Source organism: Vicugna pacos, chromosome 22, assembly GCF_048564905.1.
Source record: "Vicugna pacos chromosome 22, VicPac4, whole genome shotgun sequence".
Taxonomy (NCBI): domain Eukaryota; kingdom Metazoa; phylum Chordata; class Mammalia; order Artiodactyla; family Camelidae; genus Vicugna; species Vicugna pacos.
The window spans coordinates 27,839,335-27,860,105 of record NC_133008.1 but is presented as its reverse complement, the minus strand read 5'-3'; the positions used below and the strand labels follow the sequence as shown (position 1 = coordinate 27,860,105).

Genomic DNA, 20,771 nt, shown 5'->3' with positions numbered 1-20,771 from the left:
TGTGCGGAGGGGAGGCCGCCTCTCCCGGGAAGTGTGTTGAGTCCAGGTTTCCGGATTGGGGGAGGCCATGTGGTCCCAGCTCATCACAGTGCTCAGTGGAGATCTTCTGAGCGGACCTGAGACATCTGAGAATTCAGACCCTCGACCCTGCTTGCAGAGTGCAGCCCAGTAAGCTCCCCAGCGGCTGGGGGTACAGTGCTTGACCAGCCACCGGCCTGTTCTCAGGAAGCCTCTGGCCGGTGTGGGGGGAGGACCTGGCCAGCCTGAGCTGTGGTGGGGGGCAGTTGGACCACATGGGGCAGGGGACCCAGCTGCTAATAGGAATTTCTCCCAAGAGAGTGAGTATCCACTGCGGATGAAGTACGCTACACGGATGTCCATCCCGGTTTAATTTATAACTTTGTGAGACACAGGAAGTACTCACGGAACACAAGGAGTGTTCGTGTTTAGTAAGTGATTTGACAGCCGTTGCAAAAGAAACGGTAAGCGCTTCCCGCAACATGTCTTCACAGTCCGTTTATGATACATCTTAAGCAGAAAGGCAGGATATAAAATTGTAAGTTCAGTGGGCGCTCACCCACGTGTTAGGTCAGACCGTGTAGAGGGGTTGTTTTTGTCGGTCAGAAATGGTGGACGACCAGCAACAGTGTGAGCTCACTGCAATGAACAGAAATAAGAGTGGAAAGGAATGTGCTAAAACAAGGAGTCGTGGTTCCTTCTGGGTTTTGAAATACTGGGCGGTTGCTATTTAATAGTCACTAGTAAAACCAGAACTTCCTCAGTTCTGGGAGTGTCACCCCCGGCGTGATAGAGCCTCCCCGCTCCCCCGGGAGAGACCACATCCAGGCCTGCGGGGGCCGGCCCTCCGTGTGGACCGCGCTGGCCTTCCTTTCTCCAAGCATCATCCCCATCCTTTAGCCTTCTTCCCGAGTCCTGGCCAGGACCCCTCGGTGGTTCTGTCAGCTCTCTGGACGTGCCCCACTTGGCCAGCCCAAGTTGGCCCTTGTTCCGGGATTCTGGGTCGCCTTGCATCCGACCCCCCACGGTACTTGTTAGAACACAGCTCTCTGGGTGCCGCTCTGAGCCAGTGAACTCACTGAGCTTGGCCCAGGCCTGACATAATCTCCCGGGCAGGCTCGGCCAGCCAGCAGCTTGGCCCTCCTGACTCTGGTTATCACACCGATGTTGACGAGACCTAAGATGACCCAGCCCCGCGTGCACCAGGCCGTTGACTTCCTGAGGCTGCCAGCTTGGTCCTTCCCCTCTGTGCCGCTGCTGCGGGTGGGGATCCACGACCCCGCCAGTCTCTGCTGAATCTCTTCACACTTCCTTCGTTGTAGCCCATCAAGGCAACTCTGTGTTAGTCCACCTCTCTGTCCTTCTTTCCAAACGTAATTCGAGGCAGCTCCTCTGTTCCACGTCACTCGTGAATTTGGTAAGCGAGCCTCCTATGATCTCATCTCAGGCGAGGCTGCGGACAGAGCCCTTCAGCACTCCGCTAGAGACCCTCCTTCCGTTACCGAGCTGAAGTGTGGATGCTCAGCCAGTTTTAAAGTCGCCCAACCTGCACTCATCAGTTCTCAATTCCCCATTAAATTTACAAGGGTGTCATGAAGGATTCAGCCAGCACCTTGCTGATACCCCACGGACCCGTATCTACCATCCCCCTGCTCTGCCCAGAGCCGCCCAGGATTGGTGACCCATTCGCTGCAATGGCTGTAAACGCCTCCTCTCTGTCCGCTCCACTCCAGGGCTGCAAAGCACAGCTTTCAGAGCCTAGTCTTGGTTTGTTCAAGGAAACGAGGAAACCCAGGATTCATGGCCTGTTTCCCAGGCTCACAGCTCACAAGCCACTTTTTGCCACAGATTAACACCAAGTTTGTAAGATTAACTTCCTTCCTCCTTTCTCAAATCAGAATTGCTTCGCCCTTCTGTCGTCCTGCCCTTCCCGGCTCCCCAGAGTTGCCCCACACAGGTTCAGCCAGTCTCCCTGCCAGCTGTCTCCGTGTCTGAGGTGCGCGTCACCTGATCTGGCGACTTTAATTGGTGCAGCAGGTGTCCCGCGGCTGCCACATGCTGGGCACTGAGAAGCCAAGGTTACCTGCATGTCCCTTATCCTGCCTGGAGCTTCAAGGCCCTTCCAAGGGCATTTTCTCCGTTCCTTCCCAGTCAAAGTGCCATCTCACCACGAGGGGAGACAGAAGTAAACCACAGTTAGAGAGTCTCATTTCTTCTCCATCAGATGGTATTATGTGGACACACTCTGGGTCCCTAAGTGTTTTTCTTTTTTTTCCTGTTTAAAGTGGTAAAATACACATAAAATTTACCATCTTAACCACTTTAAATGCACAGCTCAGTGGCATTAAACACGTTCACACTGTTGGGCAGCCATCACCACCATCCATCTCCAGAACTTTCTCATCTTCCCAAACTGAAACTCTGTCCCCGTGAAACACTGACTCCCCCTCCCCCTCCCCCAGCCCCTGGCCCCACTATCTACTTCCTGTCTCCAGAGGAATCTGACTCCTCTGGGGACCTCCTATGAGTGGATCAGACAGTATTTGTCCTGTGACTGAATTATTTCACTGAGCATCATGTCCTCAAGTTTCATCCATGTCGTAGCAGGTGTCAGAATTTCCTTTTTAGGGCTGAATAATATTCCATTGTGTGGCTGGACCCCATTTAGTTTATCCATTCATCCATCAGTGGACACTTGGGTTACTTCTACCTGTTGGCTCTTGTGAATCACACTGCTGTGAACATGGGTGTCCCTAAATATTTTCGATTATCACCCCCTCCCTCTCCCCCCATAGGGGCCTGGCCCATTCTTGTTCTTTCTAAACATGACTTGGAGCACCCCACATGGACACAGACCTCTTAAAAAAACTTATTCTTCTGTTTTTAACAGGGCTCAGTTCAGCCTAAACTTAACTTAAAAAAAATGAGCCTTTTGTTTGGGAATAGTTTTCAATTTATAAAAAAAGTTACAAAGTAAGTACAGAGTTTCCATATGTCCCACACTCAGTTTCCCCTGATGCTCACATTACTGTTGACTAAGTGCCACCCTTCATTCAGATTTCACTGGGTTTTCTGTTCCAGGATCCAGCCCAGGATCCCATGTGGCACTTAGCGGGCTTAACTTTTGAGATACTTCCCGCCATTACCATCATTTCAGTTACACATTGTCTGGTTCTAATAACCAGCCTTAGACAATCTGAATTTAGTGATCTCCCTGTGGCAGCCCGTCACCCTCATCCTTCACATCCTGCCCCCTTTTCTTATTCGTCATGATTCTCCTTGAAACATTTTCCAGATTTTTAAGACTCTCACTTTCCCCTTTACTCTCAAATGTCAGGTCTTTGACATAAACCTCTCTTTTCTCTGAGCCTTTCTTCTTCCTCTCAGAAGCAACTTTTAAACAACACAACACACAACAAAGGAGTGATTATCTATAATAACGGCAGGCAATAACTGTTACAAAACATTAATGTGTTTTGGTACCAACATACTAATCAATACCGTTAGAGAAAAGGAAAATGCAGTTCAGGTGGGGAACCTCCAAGTTCTCTGCCAGCCAACCCATTTCAGAGATAGGAAGATCCTTGGCCATTTATTTTTTGTTACTGTTTGTTTTTGTTTTAATTTTAAGGCGTACATGCTTCCTAAATTGTAACATTCAGTAATGTAACATTAACAATGGTACATTCTTAACATTGGCCAGATACACGCACACAAAAGATCACACAGTTTCCCTTCCTCTAGACACAGGCGAACAATTAATTGGGCACAGTTCTTTAGATAGGCAAGCAAGATACAGTCAGCCCTCGGTTTCTGTGTTCCACATCCTCGATTCAGCCAGCCAAGGATCAAAAATATTTGGGGGGGAAATACTCCAGAAAGTTCCAAAAAGCAAAACTTGAGTTTGCTGCCTGCAGGCAACTATTTACATAGCATTTTCATTGTATTATGTATTGTAGGTAACCTAGAGATGATTGTTAAAGTATGCCTGAGGACATGCGTAGGTTACATGCAAATGCAGTCAGCCCCTGAACAATGTGGGAAGCAGGGCGCTAACCCTCTGTGCAGCCCCAAAATCTGAGCATGACTTTATAGTCGGCCCTTCGTGTCTGCAGTTTCACCTCCTCAGATTCAACCAACTGTGGGCCGGATGGTCCTATGACACATGTATAGTGAAGAAAGTCCACTGTGAGTGGGCCCTTGCAGTTCACACCCGTGTTGTTCAAGGGTCACCTGTACAGTGCCATTTTATATAAGGGACTTGAGCATCATTGGATTTGGGATTTGGGCATGCTCGGGGGTCCTGGAACCAATCCCTTGCAGATACTGAGGGCCTACTCTATTTAATATTTGTGCTAATAACAAAGCAAATTTTTCTATGCCTTTTGGTGATGTTGGGGAGTTGCTCACTAAGGGCAAATTCTGCCACGAGGTTGGGGACAGCTGAGGCCTTCAGTTTCAAGCCTGGGGCCAGCCGGCCACTCGTTCAGCCAGGTGTCATTTCCTACTCGCCACACTTCTGCCCATGTCTCTCTCACTCGGTAGCCCCCCGAGAGGCTTCTGCACGAAGTCCTCAGGTTTCCAGCCAGGAGAAGGTCTTGCTCTCGGCCCGTTCTCAGTGGAGCAGCCTCATGTCCCACTGGGTTGCTCACTTTATCTTCCCTTCTCATTGCTTTTTATACTCATCACACTCCTGTCTGTCTCCCAGATTCAGGCATTTCTCATTTTCAGTGGTAACCCTGTCTGAATGTCTTGAAGCCTGCTTTCTTACAAAGAACTCTTCCCAGACCCTCCTCTTTGGGCACCAGAACTGTCCTCTTAGGTCTCGGTTACATGTCCATAACCTCCTCCAGGAGTCCTCCCTAAGGGGCCATGGGTGCCCTCTGGTCTCCCCTGAAAGGTGAAGGGATGGAGGAAAGAGGAAGGCTGCTGCTTCTTTCTGCCGAGGTATCCGGGGAGTGATAAGAAAGGCTCTAGAATTAGATGAGTTCTCAGGAGACGCGGTTTTATTCATTGTGCTCTGGGTGGAATTGCTTGCCCCCAACCCCCATGTGAAGCCCTGACCCCCAGAGTGATGGTATTAGGAGGTGGGGCCTGTGGGAGGTAACTGGATTAGATGAAGCCATGAGGGTGGGGCCCTCACCATGCAGTTAGTGCCCTTATATGGAAGAGACACCAGAGAGCTTGCTCGCTCTCTCTCTACCGTGTGAGGACACAGCGGGAAGGCAGCCATCTGCAAGCCAGAAAGACCTCAGCAAGGGCTGGATCTGATGGCACCTTGATCTTGGACTTGCCAGCCTCCAGGAACTAAGTTTCTATTGTTTAAAGCCACTCAATCTATGTTGTTTTATTATGGCAGCCCGAGCTGACTACGACTCTGGGCACGTGTCCTTTCTATTTTGTTGTTGGTGGTGGTGGTGGTGGTGCTTTTGTTTGTTTCACACTTTTTCTTTTGAAATCCTTACAGACTCACAGTAAATTGCAAAGGTGATACAAAGAGGTCACATACTCTACCCCTCACCTGGTTTCCCCCACATCTTTGTGACTATAAAAGGATATCAAAACCAGGACATTGTCACTGAGGAAATTGTGTGAGTCTAGTCCATGCAGTTTCATTACATGTGCTGATTCCCACAGCTGCCACCACCTTCCAGATCCAGGACTGTTCCATCACCACAGATCTCCCTTGAACTCCCACTTTATCATAGTCTCATCCGCTCTTATGCCCCCCCCCACCGTCAACCCCAGCAACCGCAGATCAGTTCTCCGTCTCTATAATTTTGTCATTTCAAGAGCATTATGTAAATGGAATCATACAGTGACCTTTTGAGACTGGCTGTTTTAAAATCACAGTATAAAGCTTGTGAGCGCTTTTGTTGCGTGTTATCAGTAGCTCCTTTTCCTCACCGAGTAGTATTCCGTGGCACAGATGGACCACAGTTTGTCTTAACCATTTACTCAGAGAAGGGCATCTGGGCTGATTCCTGATTTGGGCCTGAAAGCTGCTGCAAACAGTCATGAACAGGTTTTTCTCCCAACCTAAGTTTTGTGTTTCTCTGAGATACATACCCAGGAATGCAATCATTTGGTTTTCTTTACAGACTGCCCAGCTGTTTTCCAGAGTGACTGCAGCATTTTACATCCCCACCAGCAACACGTGAGCGATCCAATTTCTCCACATCCTCGCCAGCATTTATAGTCGTCAGCATTTTTTTATTTTAGCCATTTCAGTAGCGGTGGCTCGTGGTGGTTTTAATTCGCAGTTCTCTGGTGGCTAAATGATGTTGAACACCCAGTCACGTGTGTTTTACCATCCATGTACCGTCTTCAGTGAAATGCACCTTCATCTGTTTCGCTCATTTTCTAAGTGGGTTGTTGGTATTTTTAGCACAGGGGTTTGAGAGCTCATTATATATTCCAAATGCTAGTCCTTGGCCAAGCAGTTTGCAAATGTTTCCTCCCACTGTGTAGCTTGTCTTTTCATCCACTGAACAGGGCCTTCCACGAGCAAACGATTTTAATTATGATGAAGTCAGTTTAAAGACTTTTTTTTTCTTTTGTGGATCGGGCTTCTGGTGCCGTAGAAAGAACTTTTCCTCATCCAAGCCCTAGTTCCTGAAGACTTTCTCCTACGTTATCGATGAGACGTTTTCTGGTTTCACATTTCCCGTCTACACCCGCAGCCCAGTTGGAGTCCTTATTTGTGGAAAGCATGAAGCTTAGGTTGAGGTTGTGTCTATGCCCACTCCTGGAGGCATTCTTTCGATTTTAAGTTCCAGAATTATCCATTGAGTAATATAAAATATTTTGTAGAATCATGATTTGCAAGGATATTGCTTGTCAGGAAGATACTGCAACTTTTTTTAATGGTATTTGCTGAGTTTGACGTAATTTGGGGGTTGGGGGGCTTGTGTATTTCCTTTATTAGATCATTTCAAGCGCCTTTATTAGATCACTTCAATATGCCTTTTTTTTTTTCTTTCCTTTGTCCTGTGAGGCATGGGGTTAAGATTTGGGTGTTTTTCCCCCTTCTATATTTTTATTCTCTTCTTGGCTTGTGTAACATCAAAATGAACCAGAGCAGAGAAATCAATGAGTTGTCTCGGCATTGATTTAATCTATTCTCAGGTGGCCGAAGAGCCGGGAACTGTGAACTGGAAACTTCATTTTGTATCAGATTTTCTTAATTGTCTCTCCAACACTTGCCTGCGGCTCGGGCTTGCTAGAACTCTCCAGAGACAGGCGGCCCTCTCAGCCTGAAAGAGAAGTCTTCACAGACACAAAGAATGGGGCAGGGGAGGGAGACCCAGGACCTCAACAAATATGAGAAAAGAGGCAGCTGTTTTGAAGCCAAGCCTTTGAAACTGCTGGGCGGCTGGGGAGGGCTGTTCCTGCCTGAAAGATTCTGTCAGTCGGTCCATCTGCGTGGCCTTGTGCAGAAAACCACAGGGACTTCTGTGCCCGGCCCAGCTGCCTTCCGAAAATGTTTCTAGTTGCTCTCCTATCAAGCAGCAGGAAGAATCTGCCATTTAGAAAATAGAGTTCTTGCGCAGAAGTCGATATTTCTAGAAGCCAAGGTGCTTCTGGATTCTAAAGGACAATTTAGGAGCAATCAAGAGCACCACTTGACTGGGGAGGGTATATCTCAGTGGTGGAGAGCGTGCTTGGCATGCACAAGGTCCTAGGTTCAATCCTCAGTACCTCCATTAGAAAAATAATAGATGAATAAACAAACAAACAAACAAATAAATAAACCTAATTACCTACCCCCTCCCAAAAAAAAAAAAACAGGATGGTCACTTGATATGTCATAATGGGTTTCCTTGAAAAATGACTTTCGGCAGATTCATAACTATTAAGTCTTTTGTTGATGGTTTTTCCTTGCGAGTCCTTAGGACGCCTGTGGGAGCTGCTGGGGTCTTGCTTGTGTATCAGAGGATTTACAGGCTACGGGTCGCTTGGGAGCACAAGTACGCTAGAAATTAGCCCCTCTTCACCTGAACTTGGTAGTGTGGGGTCTGTTCAAAGTACAGTAATGTAGGCGGGTTGTATCTGTCATACAAGGTTTATCATCTAATCTGCTCACTCTTCATTCAATTCAAGGAACAAAGGTCTAAAAAAATTCATCAGAACAGGCTGCTTGCCTGTGATTTTTGCTGGGAACGGGTGCGTTTTTTCCTCTGGGTCAAGAAGTTTTTCCATTTTCACTGTTCCCTTCTCGTTTTCATCCCTGCCTCTCCTCTGGGTCCCCCATGTGCTGTCGGTCCCCACCATGGGCCAGGTGCTCGCCCGATCGATGGGCTGGCTCAGCGGTGGGCAGACGGTGCTAATGAGGCTCCGCAGCAGCCCCGATGGCTGTGCGGACAGTCCGCTCTGCAGCCCGGATCCCAGCGCCACCCTGCCGCCCTCCTGCCCCACCATGGCCGTTTGGTTTAGGAAAACACAACAGCAGGATAAATATGTCTTCCTGTCCCTCTCAGAGCCAGGAGCAGCATGACTAGCTCCTACAGTGAGTGGAACGTACAAGCCCTTGTTTGTTCTCTTCCTTCAGAAAGACGGCTCTTCCTCAAGGGAGTTTACCAGGTTGACAGCTTTACCCGGATCTAATTCACATACTATACAATTCGCCTATTTAAGTGGACAGGGCAGTGGCTTTTAGTGTATTTAGAGTCATCACAGTCGCTTTCGGCATCCCCAAAAGAAACCCCAGACCCGTCAGCCGTCCCCCTCGCATCTCCCCAGTCCTGGGCACCTGTTAATCTGCTCCCCGTCTTTATGGATTTGCCTGTACGTTTCCAGCAGGTGGAACCCTGTGTGGTCTCCTGCGCCTGGCCACTTCCACTTAGCGTACTCCCCGGGTCCCTCCACACAGCGCGTTTCATCACCTCAGTCCTCCTGTGGCTGAATAGTATCCCGTCGTGTGGTTGGACGTTACTCTCAGAGGCTGTCTTTGCAGATTCACCGCCTCGCTAGAATGTACTTGTCATCCCAGATCAGTACTTGTGGGGTTTTCACAGTCACGTGCAGAGATGTGTGCAGTGAAAACTGTGAGTTGCTCAACACGCAGACACAGCCCCAGCTGAGGCTGAACAGGCCACGCCCTGCCTTCCTGCTTCACTTCCTACTGTAAACACGTGTCCTTTTTTGTGGTGTATTTGGTGCCTCATTTTTCACTTTATGTTTTTGGCTTTTTGTTGGTAATTTGGCTGTTTCAAGGGGCCCCCAGGCAGAGCGCTGAAGTGCTGTCTAGTGTTTCAAAGTGCAAGGAGGCTGCTGTGCACCTTGCAGAGAAAATCTGTGTGTCATAGCAGGCTTCGTACAGGCATGAATAAATACACAGTGCTGAAAACTGGCCGCAGGTTCAATGTTAGTGAATCAACAATATGTATTAAATAAGACATCCTTCAGTGGAAACACACATAAAACAAGGTTATATGTTGACTGGTTGGCAAAAGTGTAGCCAGAACTCACCAGAACCTACACTTGTATCTCCTGTGGGAGCAGTGGTTCGGTGTTAGCGAATTCAGGGTTCACTACAACTTTACTGAACGTCACCCCCGCGAATAATGAGAATCGACTGTAACTGTTTATTCTGGAATCGTTCAAGACTTACAGGGAGTTGTAAGAATAGACGGACTTCCTGTGTACCTTTCATTGAGCGTGTCCCCATCATGATAGCTGACAGAACTCTAGTCATCAAAACTAAGACACTGGCAGTGATACGATGTTCTCAGTTCAGGGACAGATGGGATCTGGGTTTTCCTAGTTGTTACGTACACTCTTGTGAGCACCGGCGTGTACAGGTCTATGAAATTTTATCCCCGTGTGTTGATTTGAGTAATCAACACCACAGTCGAGATGCAGAACTGTCCCATCACCCTAAATAAACAATGATTTCTTTTTCTTAAATTGTGGTAAAATATACATGAATGTAAAGTTGACTAGTTTGACCATTTTTAAAGACTAAAGTCCGGTGGCAGTAAGGATATTCGCATTGTTGGGCAGCTGTCACCACCATCCGTCTCCAGAACTCTTGTCGCTTTCCCCAACTGAAACTGTTCGTGTTAAACGGGATTCTCCATCCCCTCCTCCCTATCTCTGGGAACCGCCCCATCCTACTTTCTGTCTCTATGAACCTGACTTCTCTAGGGACCTCCTAGAAGTGGAATCTTAAAAGATTTTGGGTCTGACTTATTTCTCTGAGCATAGTGTCCTCAAGTTTCATCCATGTTTTAGCAAGTGTCCGGATTTCATTCGTTTTTGTGGCTGAGTAAAATCTCGTGAAAGTGATTTCTTGGTACCTATTTTGTGGGAGGCACTGTCCTCCATTCTACTGGGGAGACACACAATGATCTGAACACCTAAGTAAATTGGATCCTGGGTTTGGGGGACCACCTCATCATTCTTTCAGCTGGAGCTCTATCCCGTGTGCCCTTTTGAGTCCAGTGTTACCTGGTGTCCCTAATCATGACTCTGAGACATGAAAACCTCAAAATGTCTCCTCCGTCATCAGAGCAAGATTTAATTCCACTTACCGTAGATTTACCATTACCGATCATTTTTAAAGGGTTCTTTGGAACCAGTGATTCTTAGAGAATATTTATGGTGACTTTTTCTTCCGTGGGCTGTTTGATTAAAGCAGAATCCACCCAACTTCAGGCAAGACCTTGCATCACAGGAACGAATCTGTCAGCCAAGCCAGGATGCCAGGCAAGGGGTTCATTTCAGCATTTGTCCCATACTTGTACGTTCAGATCATAATTGCCTGGGTGGAGTTGGATGCGGTGTAGAAATGCCAGGAAATGACTGCCCTGGACCATAGAGGCCTCGATTTGTGATTTTCACCATTGTCAACGGGGGTTGGTGTATGAGCCACAGCCTTGTCACCTGTGTCTACCATGATCATGTTCATTGTTAGCCATTTATGATCATGATGTCAGGATGTTTGAAGTCCCTGCCCAGACGGCATCACACCGCTCAGTGGTTGATCTCAATTTACAAGTTTTCTTCATCACTTCTCTCCTGGGAGTTTTCTCTGTGACACATATCTGCCCGCACACTTGCGACCGCCCCACATTTCCACCTGTGTTCAGACTCACTCAGCGTGCTGAGTCCCACCCCCCAGAAAAGCTCCTGAGAGAGGCTTTCCTGGAGGGCTGGCCCTGTACCCACAAGGTTCCCGGTCTCTTGTGCTGCTCAGAACCAGAGTCCCAGCTACTTTAACGTAGAGAAACTGGCGTGTGGGTGCTTTGGGGACCCAGGAATCAGGTTGGGGGGCCACTGAGGGGAGGCAATTAGGTTTGTTTATTTATTTATAATGGAGGTACTGGGGATTGAACCCAGGACCTCATGCACTCTAAGCATGTGCTCTACCACTGAGCTATGCCCTTCCCCTGGACAGATTCCTTTCAGTGCTGCTATATGTCTTGGAGCTGAGCTTTCAAATACGGTTTTCACCCTGAGAAGAAATTAGCCAAGCGGCTTGTCCCAACTAGGCTTGATTTAAATGGTCGGCTTGTCCAACAGGAGGTGAAAAAAAGCATCCTAATTACTGAGAGCTTGGCTTTCTGAGAGCTGCGTCTCGCCACCAGTGGAGAAGGTATCGGTGGCTACAACGCATCCTGACATCGCAAACTCTTAAATTAATCAGCACATGCGTGTGAACAACCCTTCGGAGCCCCTGTCATGTGTTAGGTTGGTTTACAATCACTGTGTAAAATAGGATCAGAGCCTCCCGTCTACCTTAGGGGTCAGATTCGATTAGAGCAATTACCAACAGTGGCGCAGGCAGCTAACATCAGGGACCCCGCGCTCTCTGTGTCTCAGAACCATCCTGACAGTCAGCCTCAGATTAATTACAATCATATGTGTGATGTTGGCACGGGCCGCGCCCAGCACAGAGCCCCCTACTCTGTGATCTTCAAGCTGGTGCAGGGAATGTGAACCCCTCTCTGCTTTTCACCCACCGCTCAGACTAGAGGAGTTGTTGTATTACTGTTATTTTACCAGAGGAGGAAAATACTGTGCAATTTCCCCCCCAAACGGTCACAGTGAAGACCAATTTCCTGCCCTCCGGACCCGCTGCTTCAGCCAATACAGTAAGAGAAGCGGCTTTACATTTCTAGAAGGATCCCCAGGAGGTATAAAAAGGGCAGAGCCCGGCCTCGCACTGAGACCCAGCCGTGACCATGGGGAACGCGCATTCCAAAAGCGGCGGCAGAGACAGCGCGCACCACGGCCGCCCCGACCTCTCGGTCTACGGCTCTTTTCCCAGGAAGTGGAACGAGTCCGTCTTCCTAGATAACGAGCTGTTGACCTCCAAGATCCTGTCGGCGCTGCGGCCTCAGTCGGAGCGGGGCCTCCGGCCGGGCCACCTCCGCTACCCCGCCCACTTCCTCAGCACCAACTCTGTCTTTGCCTCCGTCGCAGCATCCCTGAAGGAGCACCCGAGGGCCACCCTCTTGTCCGATGGCAGCCCGGGCCTGTCCAGGAATGTCGGCATGACGGTCTCGCAGAAGGGGGGTCCGCAGCCTGCACCCAGCCCGGCGGGAACGGGGCCGAGACTCGGGTAAGCCGCCAGGGGCCGGCGACGGGAGGGAGCAGAAGTGGCGTTCCTCCCCGGGGACCCCCGCGGGCAGCCTCTCCGAAAGGAGACCCTCGGGGCCCCCAGCCAGCGGCGAGACTCTCGTTAACACCTGCTCCGGAGGGTCAGTCCTTGTGCTTCTTCACAGCTGGTGTGTCTTGCATGTCCTCGGTCGTCTCGGGCCAGTTTGCTTCATGCTCCTCAGGGACCCCTGGCCAGGGCTCCATTCTGTCCTCCAGACGATGCTAGAAGTCCGCTGGGGTTGCCGTGGGGTTTGCATTTGTGCCGTAACCCGGTTTTCCTAGGATTTTGAGGTGGTTCCATTAATACGGCATTCAGCAGCTTGTAGGTAGAAAACCGCATGTGAAAAAAAGAGAAAAAAGGAAAGTCATTGCTGTGATCCTTGCATGAGTCGGTGGGGAAAGGAGCTGATTTTCTTTTTCTTCTAGAAAAGATTTCCCCTCCATCCCCAACTGGGAGTGGGGCTGTGTCCACCTTACTCTGAAAGAAATCGAGGGGCTCCAGTGGATGCACATAATTAACACACCCTTGGAATATATTTGAACATTAAATTCAAGTTAGTTTTGATGGCAGATCCAGAGAACAAACTAGTGGTTACCAGTGGGGAGGGGGGAGGGGTGCAGGACAAGATGGGGTAGGAGATTAAGAGGTACAAACTACTATGTATAGAATCAGTTAGCAGCAAGGGTATCCTGCATGACATGGAGAGTATATTATAGCCAATAGCCTGTAATAACTATAAAAATAGAATATAACCTTTAAAAATTGTGAATCACTGTGTGGTATACTTGAAGCTTATGTAATCACCTATACCTCAATTTAAAAAAAGAAGTTAGTTTTTATTAACCATTTTTTAATTGAAGTTTAGTCAGTTTACAACGTGGTGTCAATTTCTGGTGTCCAGCATCATGTTTCAGTCATTTGTGTACATACATACGTGCGTTTTCATATTCTTTTCCATTATAGGTCACTATAAGATATTGGTTATAGTTCCCTGTGCTGTACAGTAGAGACTTGCTGTTTACCTGTTTTATATATAGTAGTCAGTATCTGCAAGTCTCCAACTCCCAGTTTATCCCTTCACACCCCCTTTGCCCCCTGGTAGCCATAAGTTTGTTCTCTATGTTGTGGTGATCCGTTTCTGTTTTGCAAATAAGTTCATTTGTGTCAAAAAGAAGTTCGTTTTGATGGGAGAAGTCTTGATGTCACGTTGACAGACAAGTTAAGGCTTACACTTATACCTGGAAAGCTCTCACATCATATCTAATTGGACCGAGCAACAGCCTGATTGTCTCTGTAGAATGTGCATATAGGTCTGTGTGTCGGATTCAGCTTTTGAAAATAATTGGGTTTACGATTTCCGTCTAGACCGGTCACAGGAGAGATGGATGAGTCCGACTCTGTATTTCTGAAACTTAAGCAGGCAGCCGACGACTCGCTATCACTCACGTCTTCGAATGCTGAGGCTATTTTTATAGAAGGTACAGTCACACTGGTTCTGTCCCAGGTGTCCCATAGCCTTCATTCACCAGGAAGTGCTGGGACCCACATCTGTGGGTGCACAGGACGCGGGCTGGGGCTGCCCAGAGCCAGCCAGACCCCGGGCCTGTGAGCAGCGGCCTCTTGCCCTTCCCCCCCAGACCCCTACACTGCCTCACTAAGGAGTGAGATCGAATCAGACGCCCATGAGTTCGAAGCTGAGTCCTGGAGCCTTTCTGTGGACACAGCGTATGCAAAGAAACAGAAACGCGAGGTGGTGAAGAGACAGGATGTGCTTTATGGTAAGTGGTCCCGGGCCGCCGCACCGTCCCAGCGCTGACTTCCTGCCTTTTTCTTCTTCTTTCTCTTCTTTGTTTTCCCTTTCACTCCATCTGGGAGCCTGGGCTGCGTTGCCAGCCCTCCCTGAGGCCGCGTCACCCACTCCACCTGTTCTCCCAGGGCAGCCCTGCCTTCCGGGCGGGGTGGAGGTGGCCGGGGAGCGCTTTGTGAGCGCCGGTCCCCGAGGACGAGGGTGGCCGAATGCCCAGTCCTGACTCGGCCTCACCTTGCTGGTGACCCTGAGGGAGGAGGCTGCCGGGCCCTCCCAGCCGCCCCTGGTGACCGCAGACAAGCCCGGGCGTGGCTGGGCTGGGGGTTTGGGAGGCACGTCCCTCTCTCCCGCCTGTGACTGTAGCACCAGGTCCAGGATGGGCGCCCCTTCCCTCTGGCCGTTGGAGAACCTGGCTGAGGGCGGCTGCTGTCATGAGAGAGGATGTTGCAGTCACTGTGGAAACCACAGCTCCCAGATACCGCCTGTCCCCAGGCCAGGTGCCTCTCTGGATGCCCCACTTGGGTCCCTCCAGGCGCCCCCGCACTGCTCAGTGGTGTCCACTCATCCATGGACACCTGCTTCCTTCCATATTTCACACACTGAGCTCCCTGCGCAGGCCAGAGCTGGTTGGGATATGGGTGGGGAGGAGAGCCCGAGGCCGGCCAGGGGTCCTGCAGGGAGGGCCAGAGGGGACCAGTCCTCTGCTTGCATCCCGGCAGCCCTTGATCACGTTGTCTCCAGTGCTGGGTAAACACAGACTGCTCCCAGCCCTGTGGCTGGTGGCCTGGGGCCTGGCCAGTGCTGTTGACTTGCTTCATCTCTGACAGTTTCAAAGGCTTGAGTTAAATGACAGAAAAACTCCCATCACAAAGGCTGATCTTTCTTTGCCTTTAACAGTGAATTAAAATCCTCACTTGAGCTCCGTTTTTTCCATCACAGTCTGGGGCTGGTCCCTGATATGCACAAACGTGTGAGTTTCCCATCCTAGGGACAGGTGTTCATCAAAATAATTTTCTTGCTTAAAACAGCCTGCAAACGTCCTCAGCTGACTTTAGGCAAGAAACCCTCCTGTGAATTTGAGGTCCCAGTGGACATCCCGGGTCCTCTCTTTCCTGATGTCCCTCCACCCCTTGCTGCCTCCTTAAGCTGGGACCCTGGCAATGCTGGGCCAGGGAGGATGGGAGGCCTGGCCCCTGGGTGGCAAGCCCACCAAGCCAGCCTGGCCCATGACAGGCAGGCAGCACACAGAATGCCATTGCAGGATGAGGGAGAGAAGCCAGAGTGTCCTCCCTCATGGGTAAGTCCTGCTTCCGTGTCCGCACAGAGCTGATGCAGACGGAGGCACACCACGTGCGGACACTCAAGATCATGCTGAAGGTCTACTCCAGGGCCCTGCGGGAGGAGCTGCAGTTCAGCCCCAAGGCCATCGGCCGCCTCTTCCCGGGCGCAGATGACCTGCTCGAGGTGCATGGTCACTTCCTGTCTCGGCTGAAGGAGCGCCGCCAGGAGTCCCTGGAGGAGGGCAGCGACCGGAACTACATCGTCCAGAAAATCGGGGACCTGCTGGTACAGCAGGTGGGCACAGCCGGGCAGCACAGATGTGCCCCCGGCCTATCTCTTTCCTTCCGATAAAAAAAGAACGAGCTGCCCGAGAGGACGGCAGTCCCGGCCCCGTACAGCCGCGCACGCAGCCCACAGGCTAGGAACGCGGAGGCCCAGATAGCAAACACGCTTGTCCAGACACCGCCCGGTGTGGGTTCTGGGCTTTTATTTGTTTGGTTGGCTGGTTTTTATTTTTCGGTCCTGACGGCTGTGTTTTTGGACCAAAGCCATCCGTGGCAGGGGTGTCGACCCCGAGCTGACCTCCGAGTCGACTTCTGTGCCAAGGCCGAGATTGACAGGTGCTCGGAGCGCCCCCAAATCAGCTCGTTAGGATCAATTAGAATAAGACTGCTTTTGCTCTTGAATTTTTCTGACAGTCTTCAGCTTAAATTTATTTTTCCTTCTCAGATTTCAGGAAGTTTTACAGGCACCTGTGATGGATAAAAATTTTCTTCTTTTCCCTCTTTGTCCCTCACGATGGAACAGCCTGTACCAAAGCATTTCTCTGTCAGAACGTGAGCTTGAGAAGTCAAGTCAGTCCGCGTTCTGGCAGAGTCAGGAAAGCCAGAGGGACACGTGCCCTGGCCGTCCCCGGGGTTCAGCCCGGTAACATCTCCACCATCTCTCTTCAGTTTTCAGGTGAAAACGGGGAGAGAATGAAAGAAAAATACGGTGTCTTTTGTAGCGGCCACAACGAAGCTGTCAGTCATTACAAGTTGTTGCTGCAGCAAAACAAGAAATTTCAAAACTTGATCAAGGTAAAAAGGAAACAAAATACAGATTAAAAATGCGTTTTCTTCGCGGTGGGTTTTTTCCTCGCAGAACTGAAGACTTCGGGAGAGCTTGGGATTATAAACGACTTGTTGTGAAGCTCAAGTTTCTGTTTCGTTTTCAACCACGAACTCATTCAGAACATGGCAGTGAAGCCTCCGGGAAATCCCAAGGTGTAAACAAATCAAAGCAAAGCAGACCTAGGGCTTTGTTCCTGCCACTGAGGGTGGCCCCTGAGATGCCCCTCGGTGGATGACCTTCATCCCTTGGGCTGTTGAGGTGACACACATGATTGCAGGGGGCCGCCCCGCCCTGGGAACCGCCCCTCCAGAGCCACATACTCTGCCTTGGGTGCCATGGCAGATGCAAAACCCACCTCAATCTAAGCCTTTGCCCCTCCCTCACCTCCTCCCCATCTGGTCCCCATGTGTCCCCCGCAGCCCATGGAATGAGCAACACCTGTCTCCTGCCCAGCAGTGTGCAGGTGCTCACAGCCCAGAACCTGAGTCAGAGGGTCAGACAAGGCCCCACCTCCCATGTCCCAGGAGGTCCTCCCAAGTCAGGACCCTTGGGCGCTGTCAGCAGCCCCATACAGCCTTACCACCTGTGGCCTGTGCCCTGAGAACTTTACCCTGGAGTGATGTCCAACAGCTGCCGGTCAAGACTTAAGAATGACGGGTTTTTAAACTTCACTCCATTATCCTTGCAGTGGATAGACGTGAGCAGGGGAGCGTCATGTGGGGGCCTGGATTCATCTGGTGATGGGCGGTGGGAGAGGCCACCCGACATCGTGAGCCGGAAGGACCGCGAAGTGGGGGAGGGTCCAAATGAGGCAGAGGGAAATGGAGACAGCCCTCCGTCCCCGGCATCTCACCAGCCCCGGTGACTCCTCTGGTCCTCCTAAGAAGTGGCTCTCTGCGATCGCTGGCACTCCTGACACGCACGGGAGAGCAGTGGGAGCAGGAAAGCCGAATGTGTGATGTGCCCCAGAGAGCACAGGAAGCTGCGCTCGGCCCTGCCAGGGAGTGGCTTCAGTGACCGCATCAGGGGCGCTCAGCCGGCGGCGTACGCCAGCAGCCGCCAGGGAGCAGGCCCACCCGGTTCTGGAAGGTCCCGACAGCCGTCATCGGGGTTAGGGTCTGCACGCGTGCACGTGTGCGTGCACGTTGGACAACCCTGTCTTCCTGACAGGTTTTTGAGGGCCCCTCATTTTGCAGCAGGTGAGGCTGCCTTTGCCTTTGTGGCCCTTCTGTGTGCAGTGGGCGGTCCCTGCTTTCAAGTATCTGGTGAAGCGGCAAAGAAAAGGTCCCCGTGAGCCGGAAAAGGGAGGACTCTCGGCCCCAGTATCCAGCCGCTGACTGATTTGGCAGGAGATAGGATGTCAGTACAGCATGGCCTTGTCTTCTCCATTTTGTAGAAAATCGGCAACTTCAGCATCGTGAGGCGGCTCGGCGTGCAGGAGTGCATTCTTCTGGTCACTCAGCGCATAACCAAGTACCCCGTGCTGGTGGAGCGCATTATTCAGAACACGGAAGGTACAGTAGCTCCCCCACTGCCTGGCCCGTCGGGGCTTGGGGGGCAGGGGAGGGTGTGGATCTCTGTCTCCCTGCCCCTGACCTAACAGTGGGTGGATAAACGCTCCTCTGTGATCTGTCCCTGGATCTCCAGGTTCAGCTGGACTCAGTGATCACAAACTGAGCTGCCACCTTGCAGAATCCACCATGCTGGGTGCTAGGGTCCCCAGCTCAAGAAAGATGGGGTGCTGGTCTCATTTGCCAGCCCTTTCCCCCAGTCCCTGCACAGGCAGGGCTGGAGCTGTCCTCAGTCAGCACTGGAGAGGGGATGAGGATGGAAGTCGTGCCCTGGCTAAGGTCACTCCTAAGTAAGCCAGGCAGGCCCAAAGGTGACCTCTGTGTCACATGCCTGGAGCCACAGAGGGCAGAGAGGAGGGCCCACAGCTTGGCCAGGGCAGTGCTGACCACACCTTCCTCATCTCCAGGGGATTTGGGCCATGGGAGAATGCGCAAAGATCCCCCGCCACAAAAGCCCGTGTCCTTGGCGTGGGAGGAGCCAGCTCTCGGTAATGGCAGGAGGTGGAGGGAGTCTTATGAAGAGCTGGCGGGCACGGGGGAGCCTGCCTGCCAGGGCGTGGCTCTCGGAGCTGCGCAGGGCGTGCCTGTCACTCGGTTTGCGCCTCAGCCTCTGTTCAGCAGAAGCCTTGTCTTGGTGAAACCCAAATGCAGGGCTGTTGCATTGATTTCGGAGAAGCATTTACACCTTAGGAGATTCAAGCTGGAAGGTGATTCTTGACAAGGTCCTTGGAGCAGCGGCCTCAGGACACACCTCCTAGACCCCATAGCGTGCCCGCCCCCGCCCTGTTAGCACAGACAAGGGACCCGCTAACTCTGCTGTGTGTGGCAGCTGGCTCCGAGGACTACAGAGACCTGACCCAGGCCCTGAACCTCATCAAAGACATCATCTCACAAGTGGACGCCAAGGTCAGCGAGTGTGAGAAAGGCCAGCGCCTCAAGGAGATCGCAGGGAAGATGGACCTGAAGTCCTCCAGCAAGCTCAAGAACGGGCTGCCCTTCCGCAAGGAGGACATGCTGCAGCGGCAGCTCCACCTGGAGGGCCCGCTGTGCTGGAAGACCACGTCCGGGCGCTTGAAAGGTAAAGCCCTGCCCCCGGCCACCTCTGGCGGGCACCGTCTGGGGTTGGCACCCACCAACGTCCTGGGTTGGTGGGCGCCATCCTGGGTTGGTGGGCACCATTTTGGAGTGATAGGTGCCATTCTGGGTTGGTGGGCGCCATCCTGGGTTGGTGGACGCCATCCTGGGTTGGTGGGCGCTATCCTGGGTTGGTGGGCGCCATTTTGGAGTGGTAGGCGCCATTCTGGGTTGGTGGGCACCATCCTGGGTTGGTGGACGCCATCCTGGGTTGGTGGGCGCCATCTTGGAGTAGTGGGCACCATCCCGGGTTGGTGGGCACCACCCCAGGTTGGTGGGCATCACCTTGGAGTCCCAGGTGCCTTCTTGCCTTGATGAGCACCATTTTGAACTGTTGGTACCGGCTGACACAGAGCCACTGCAGCCTGGCTGCTTTGTGCCTGATGGGAGGTTACATGCTGAGTCCGGATGGGTACAGGCAGCCAGAAGTATAGCAAGGACGAGGTAGTCGTACCAACACCCCCATTCTCCAGTGGTTAAGATGGTGAGGCGCTCACAGGGAGGGTCATGAGGAAGAGGGCATACTGAGTCACTGACTTACGGACAGAAACCCCAAGGCTTCACAACACCCCAAATTTGGCAGAGGCCCCAGGGTTCTAAACAACAGTAATGGGCCCACCTGCTGAAGGGCCCTGGGTGGGTGGGAGATGTCACCTGGGCTGCCAGCCCCAGCGCCCCCCGCACCCCACTCACCGCTCAGGATGAGCTCTAAGTGTTACTTTCAAGATCGGTCGTGCGGTTCCAGACCAGAGAGCGCTCAGGACTCATCCCTGAGTTTCCTGTCCATTTCATGAGCTTCCAGAAACATCCTGCTCTGTCCATAGGCATCAGGGTCTTTAAAGCTCTTTAGGGGCGTGTTGCAGGTGGCCGAACGACAGAACGTGTGTGTTCTTATCAAGCCTGCAGCCCCCAGCAAGCTTGGGCGGGAAGGGACGAGAGTGTTGCTGCGGCAGGAGGCAGGAGGCAAGCGTCCCGTGGCTCAGGTCCCAGGGGACCTGGGAGCAGGAAGAATGGAGGGGCTCGTTCCCGGTCGGGAACTCAGAGTGGGAGAGCATGAAGGCCCAGGCCCAGCAGGCGCCGCTGCAGCCGGGACCCCTGGGGCGCTGTGGCCCGGCCTCCGGGCGGCAAGCGCCCAGGGGACCTCCAAGAAGAGCCTCCAGCCATGAGTCGGTGTTAAATGTTGCACCCGGGAGGGTGATGGGAAGGGGTGAGGCAGAAGGAAAGCCCGGGCTCCTGCGGA

General features: G+C 51.8%; 1 protein-coding gene and 1 non-coding gene across 5 annotated transcripts in view; one reads left to right on the top strand and one right to left on the bottom strand.

The window, feature by feature from the left end:
• ARHGEF18 (Rho/Rac guanine nucleotide exchange factor 18) overlaps positions 1-20,771 on the top strand; it is an 80,078-nt gene that overhangs the window by 48,036 nt on the left and 11,271 nt on the right. For all 4 annotated transcript variants that reach the window (XM_072947826.1, XM_072947824.1, XM_072947825.1 and 1 more), the window contains 7 exons: positions 12,448-12,586; positions 13,991-14,103; positions 14,263-14,403; positions 15,757-16,007; positions 16,667-16,792; positions 18,223-18,340; positions 19,227-19,475. In XM_072947826.1, coding sequence (XP_072803927.1) covers positions 12,448-12,586; positions 13,991-14,103; positions 14,263-14,403; positions 15,757-16,007; positions 16,667-16,792; positions 18,223-18,340; positions 19,227-19,475 — 1,137 coding nt within the window. The remainder of the gene's footprint in view (positions 1-12,447; positions 12,587-13,990; positions 14,104-14,262; positions 14,404-15,756; positions 16,008-16,666; positions 16,793-18,222; positions 18,341-19,226; positions 19,476-20,771) is intronic.
• On the bottom strand, positions 11,337-11,410 carry TRNAS-AGA (transfer RNA serine (anticodon AGA)). Its single transcript has one exon. It is a non-coding gene; the product is annotated as a tRNA-Ser (tRNA).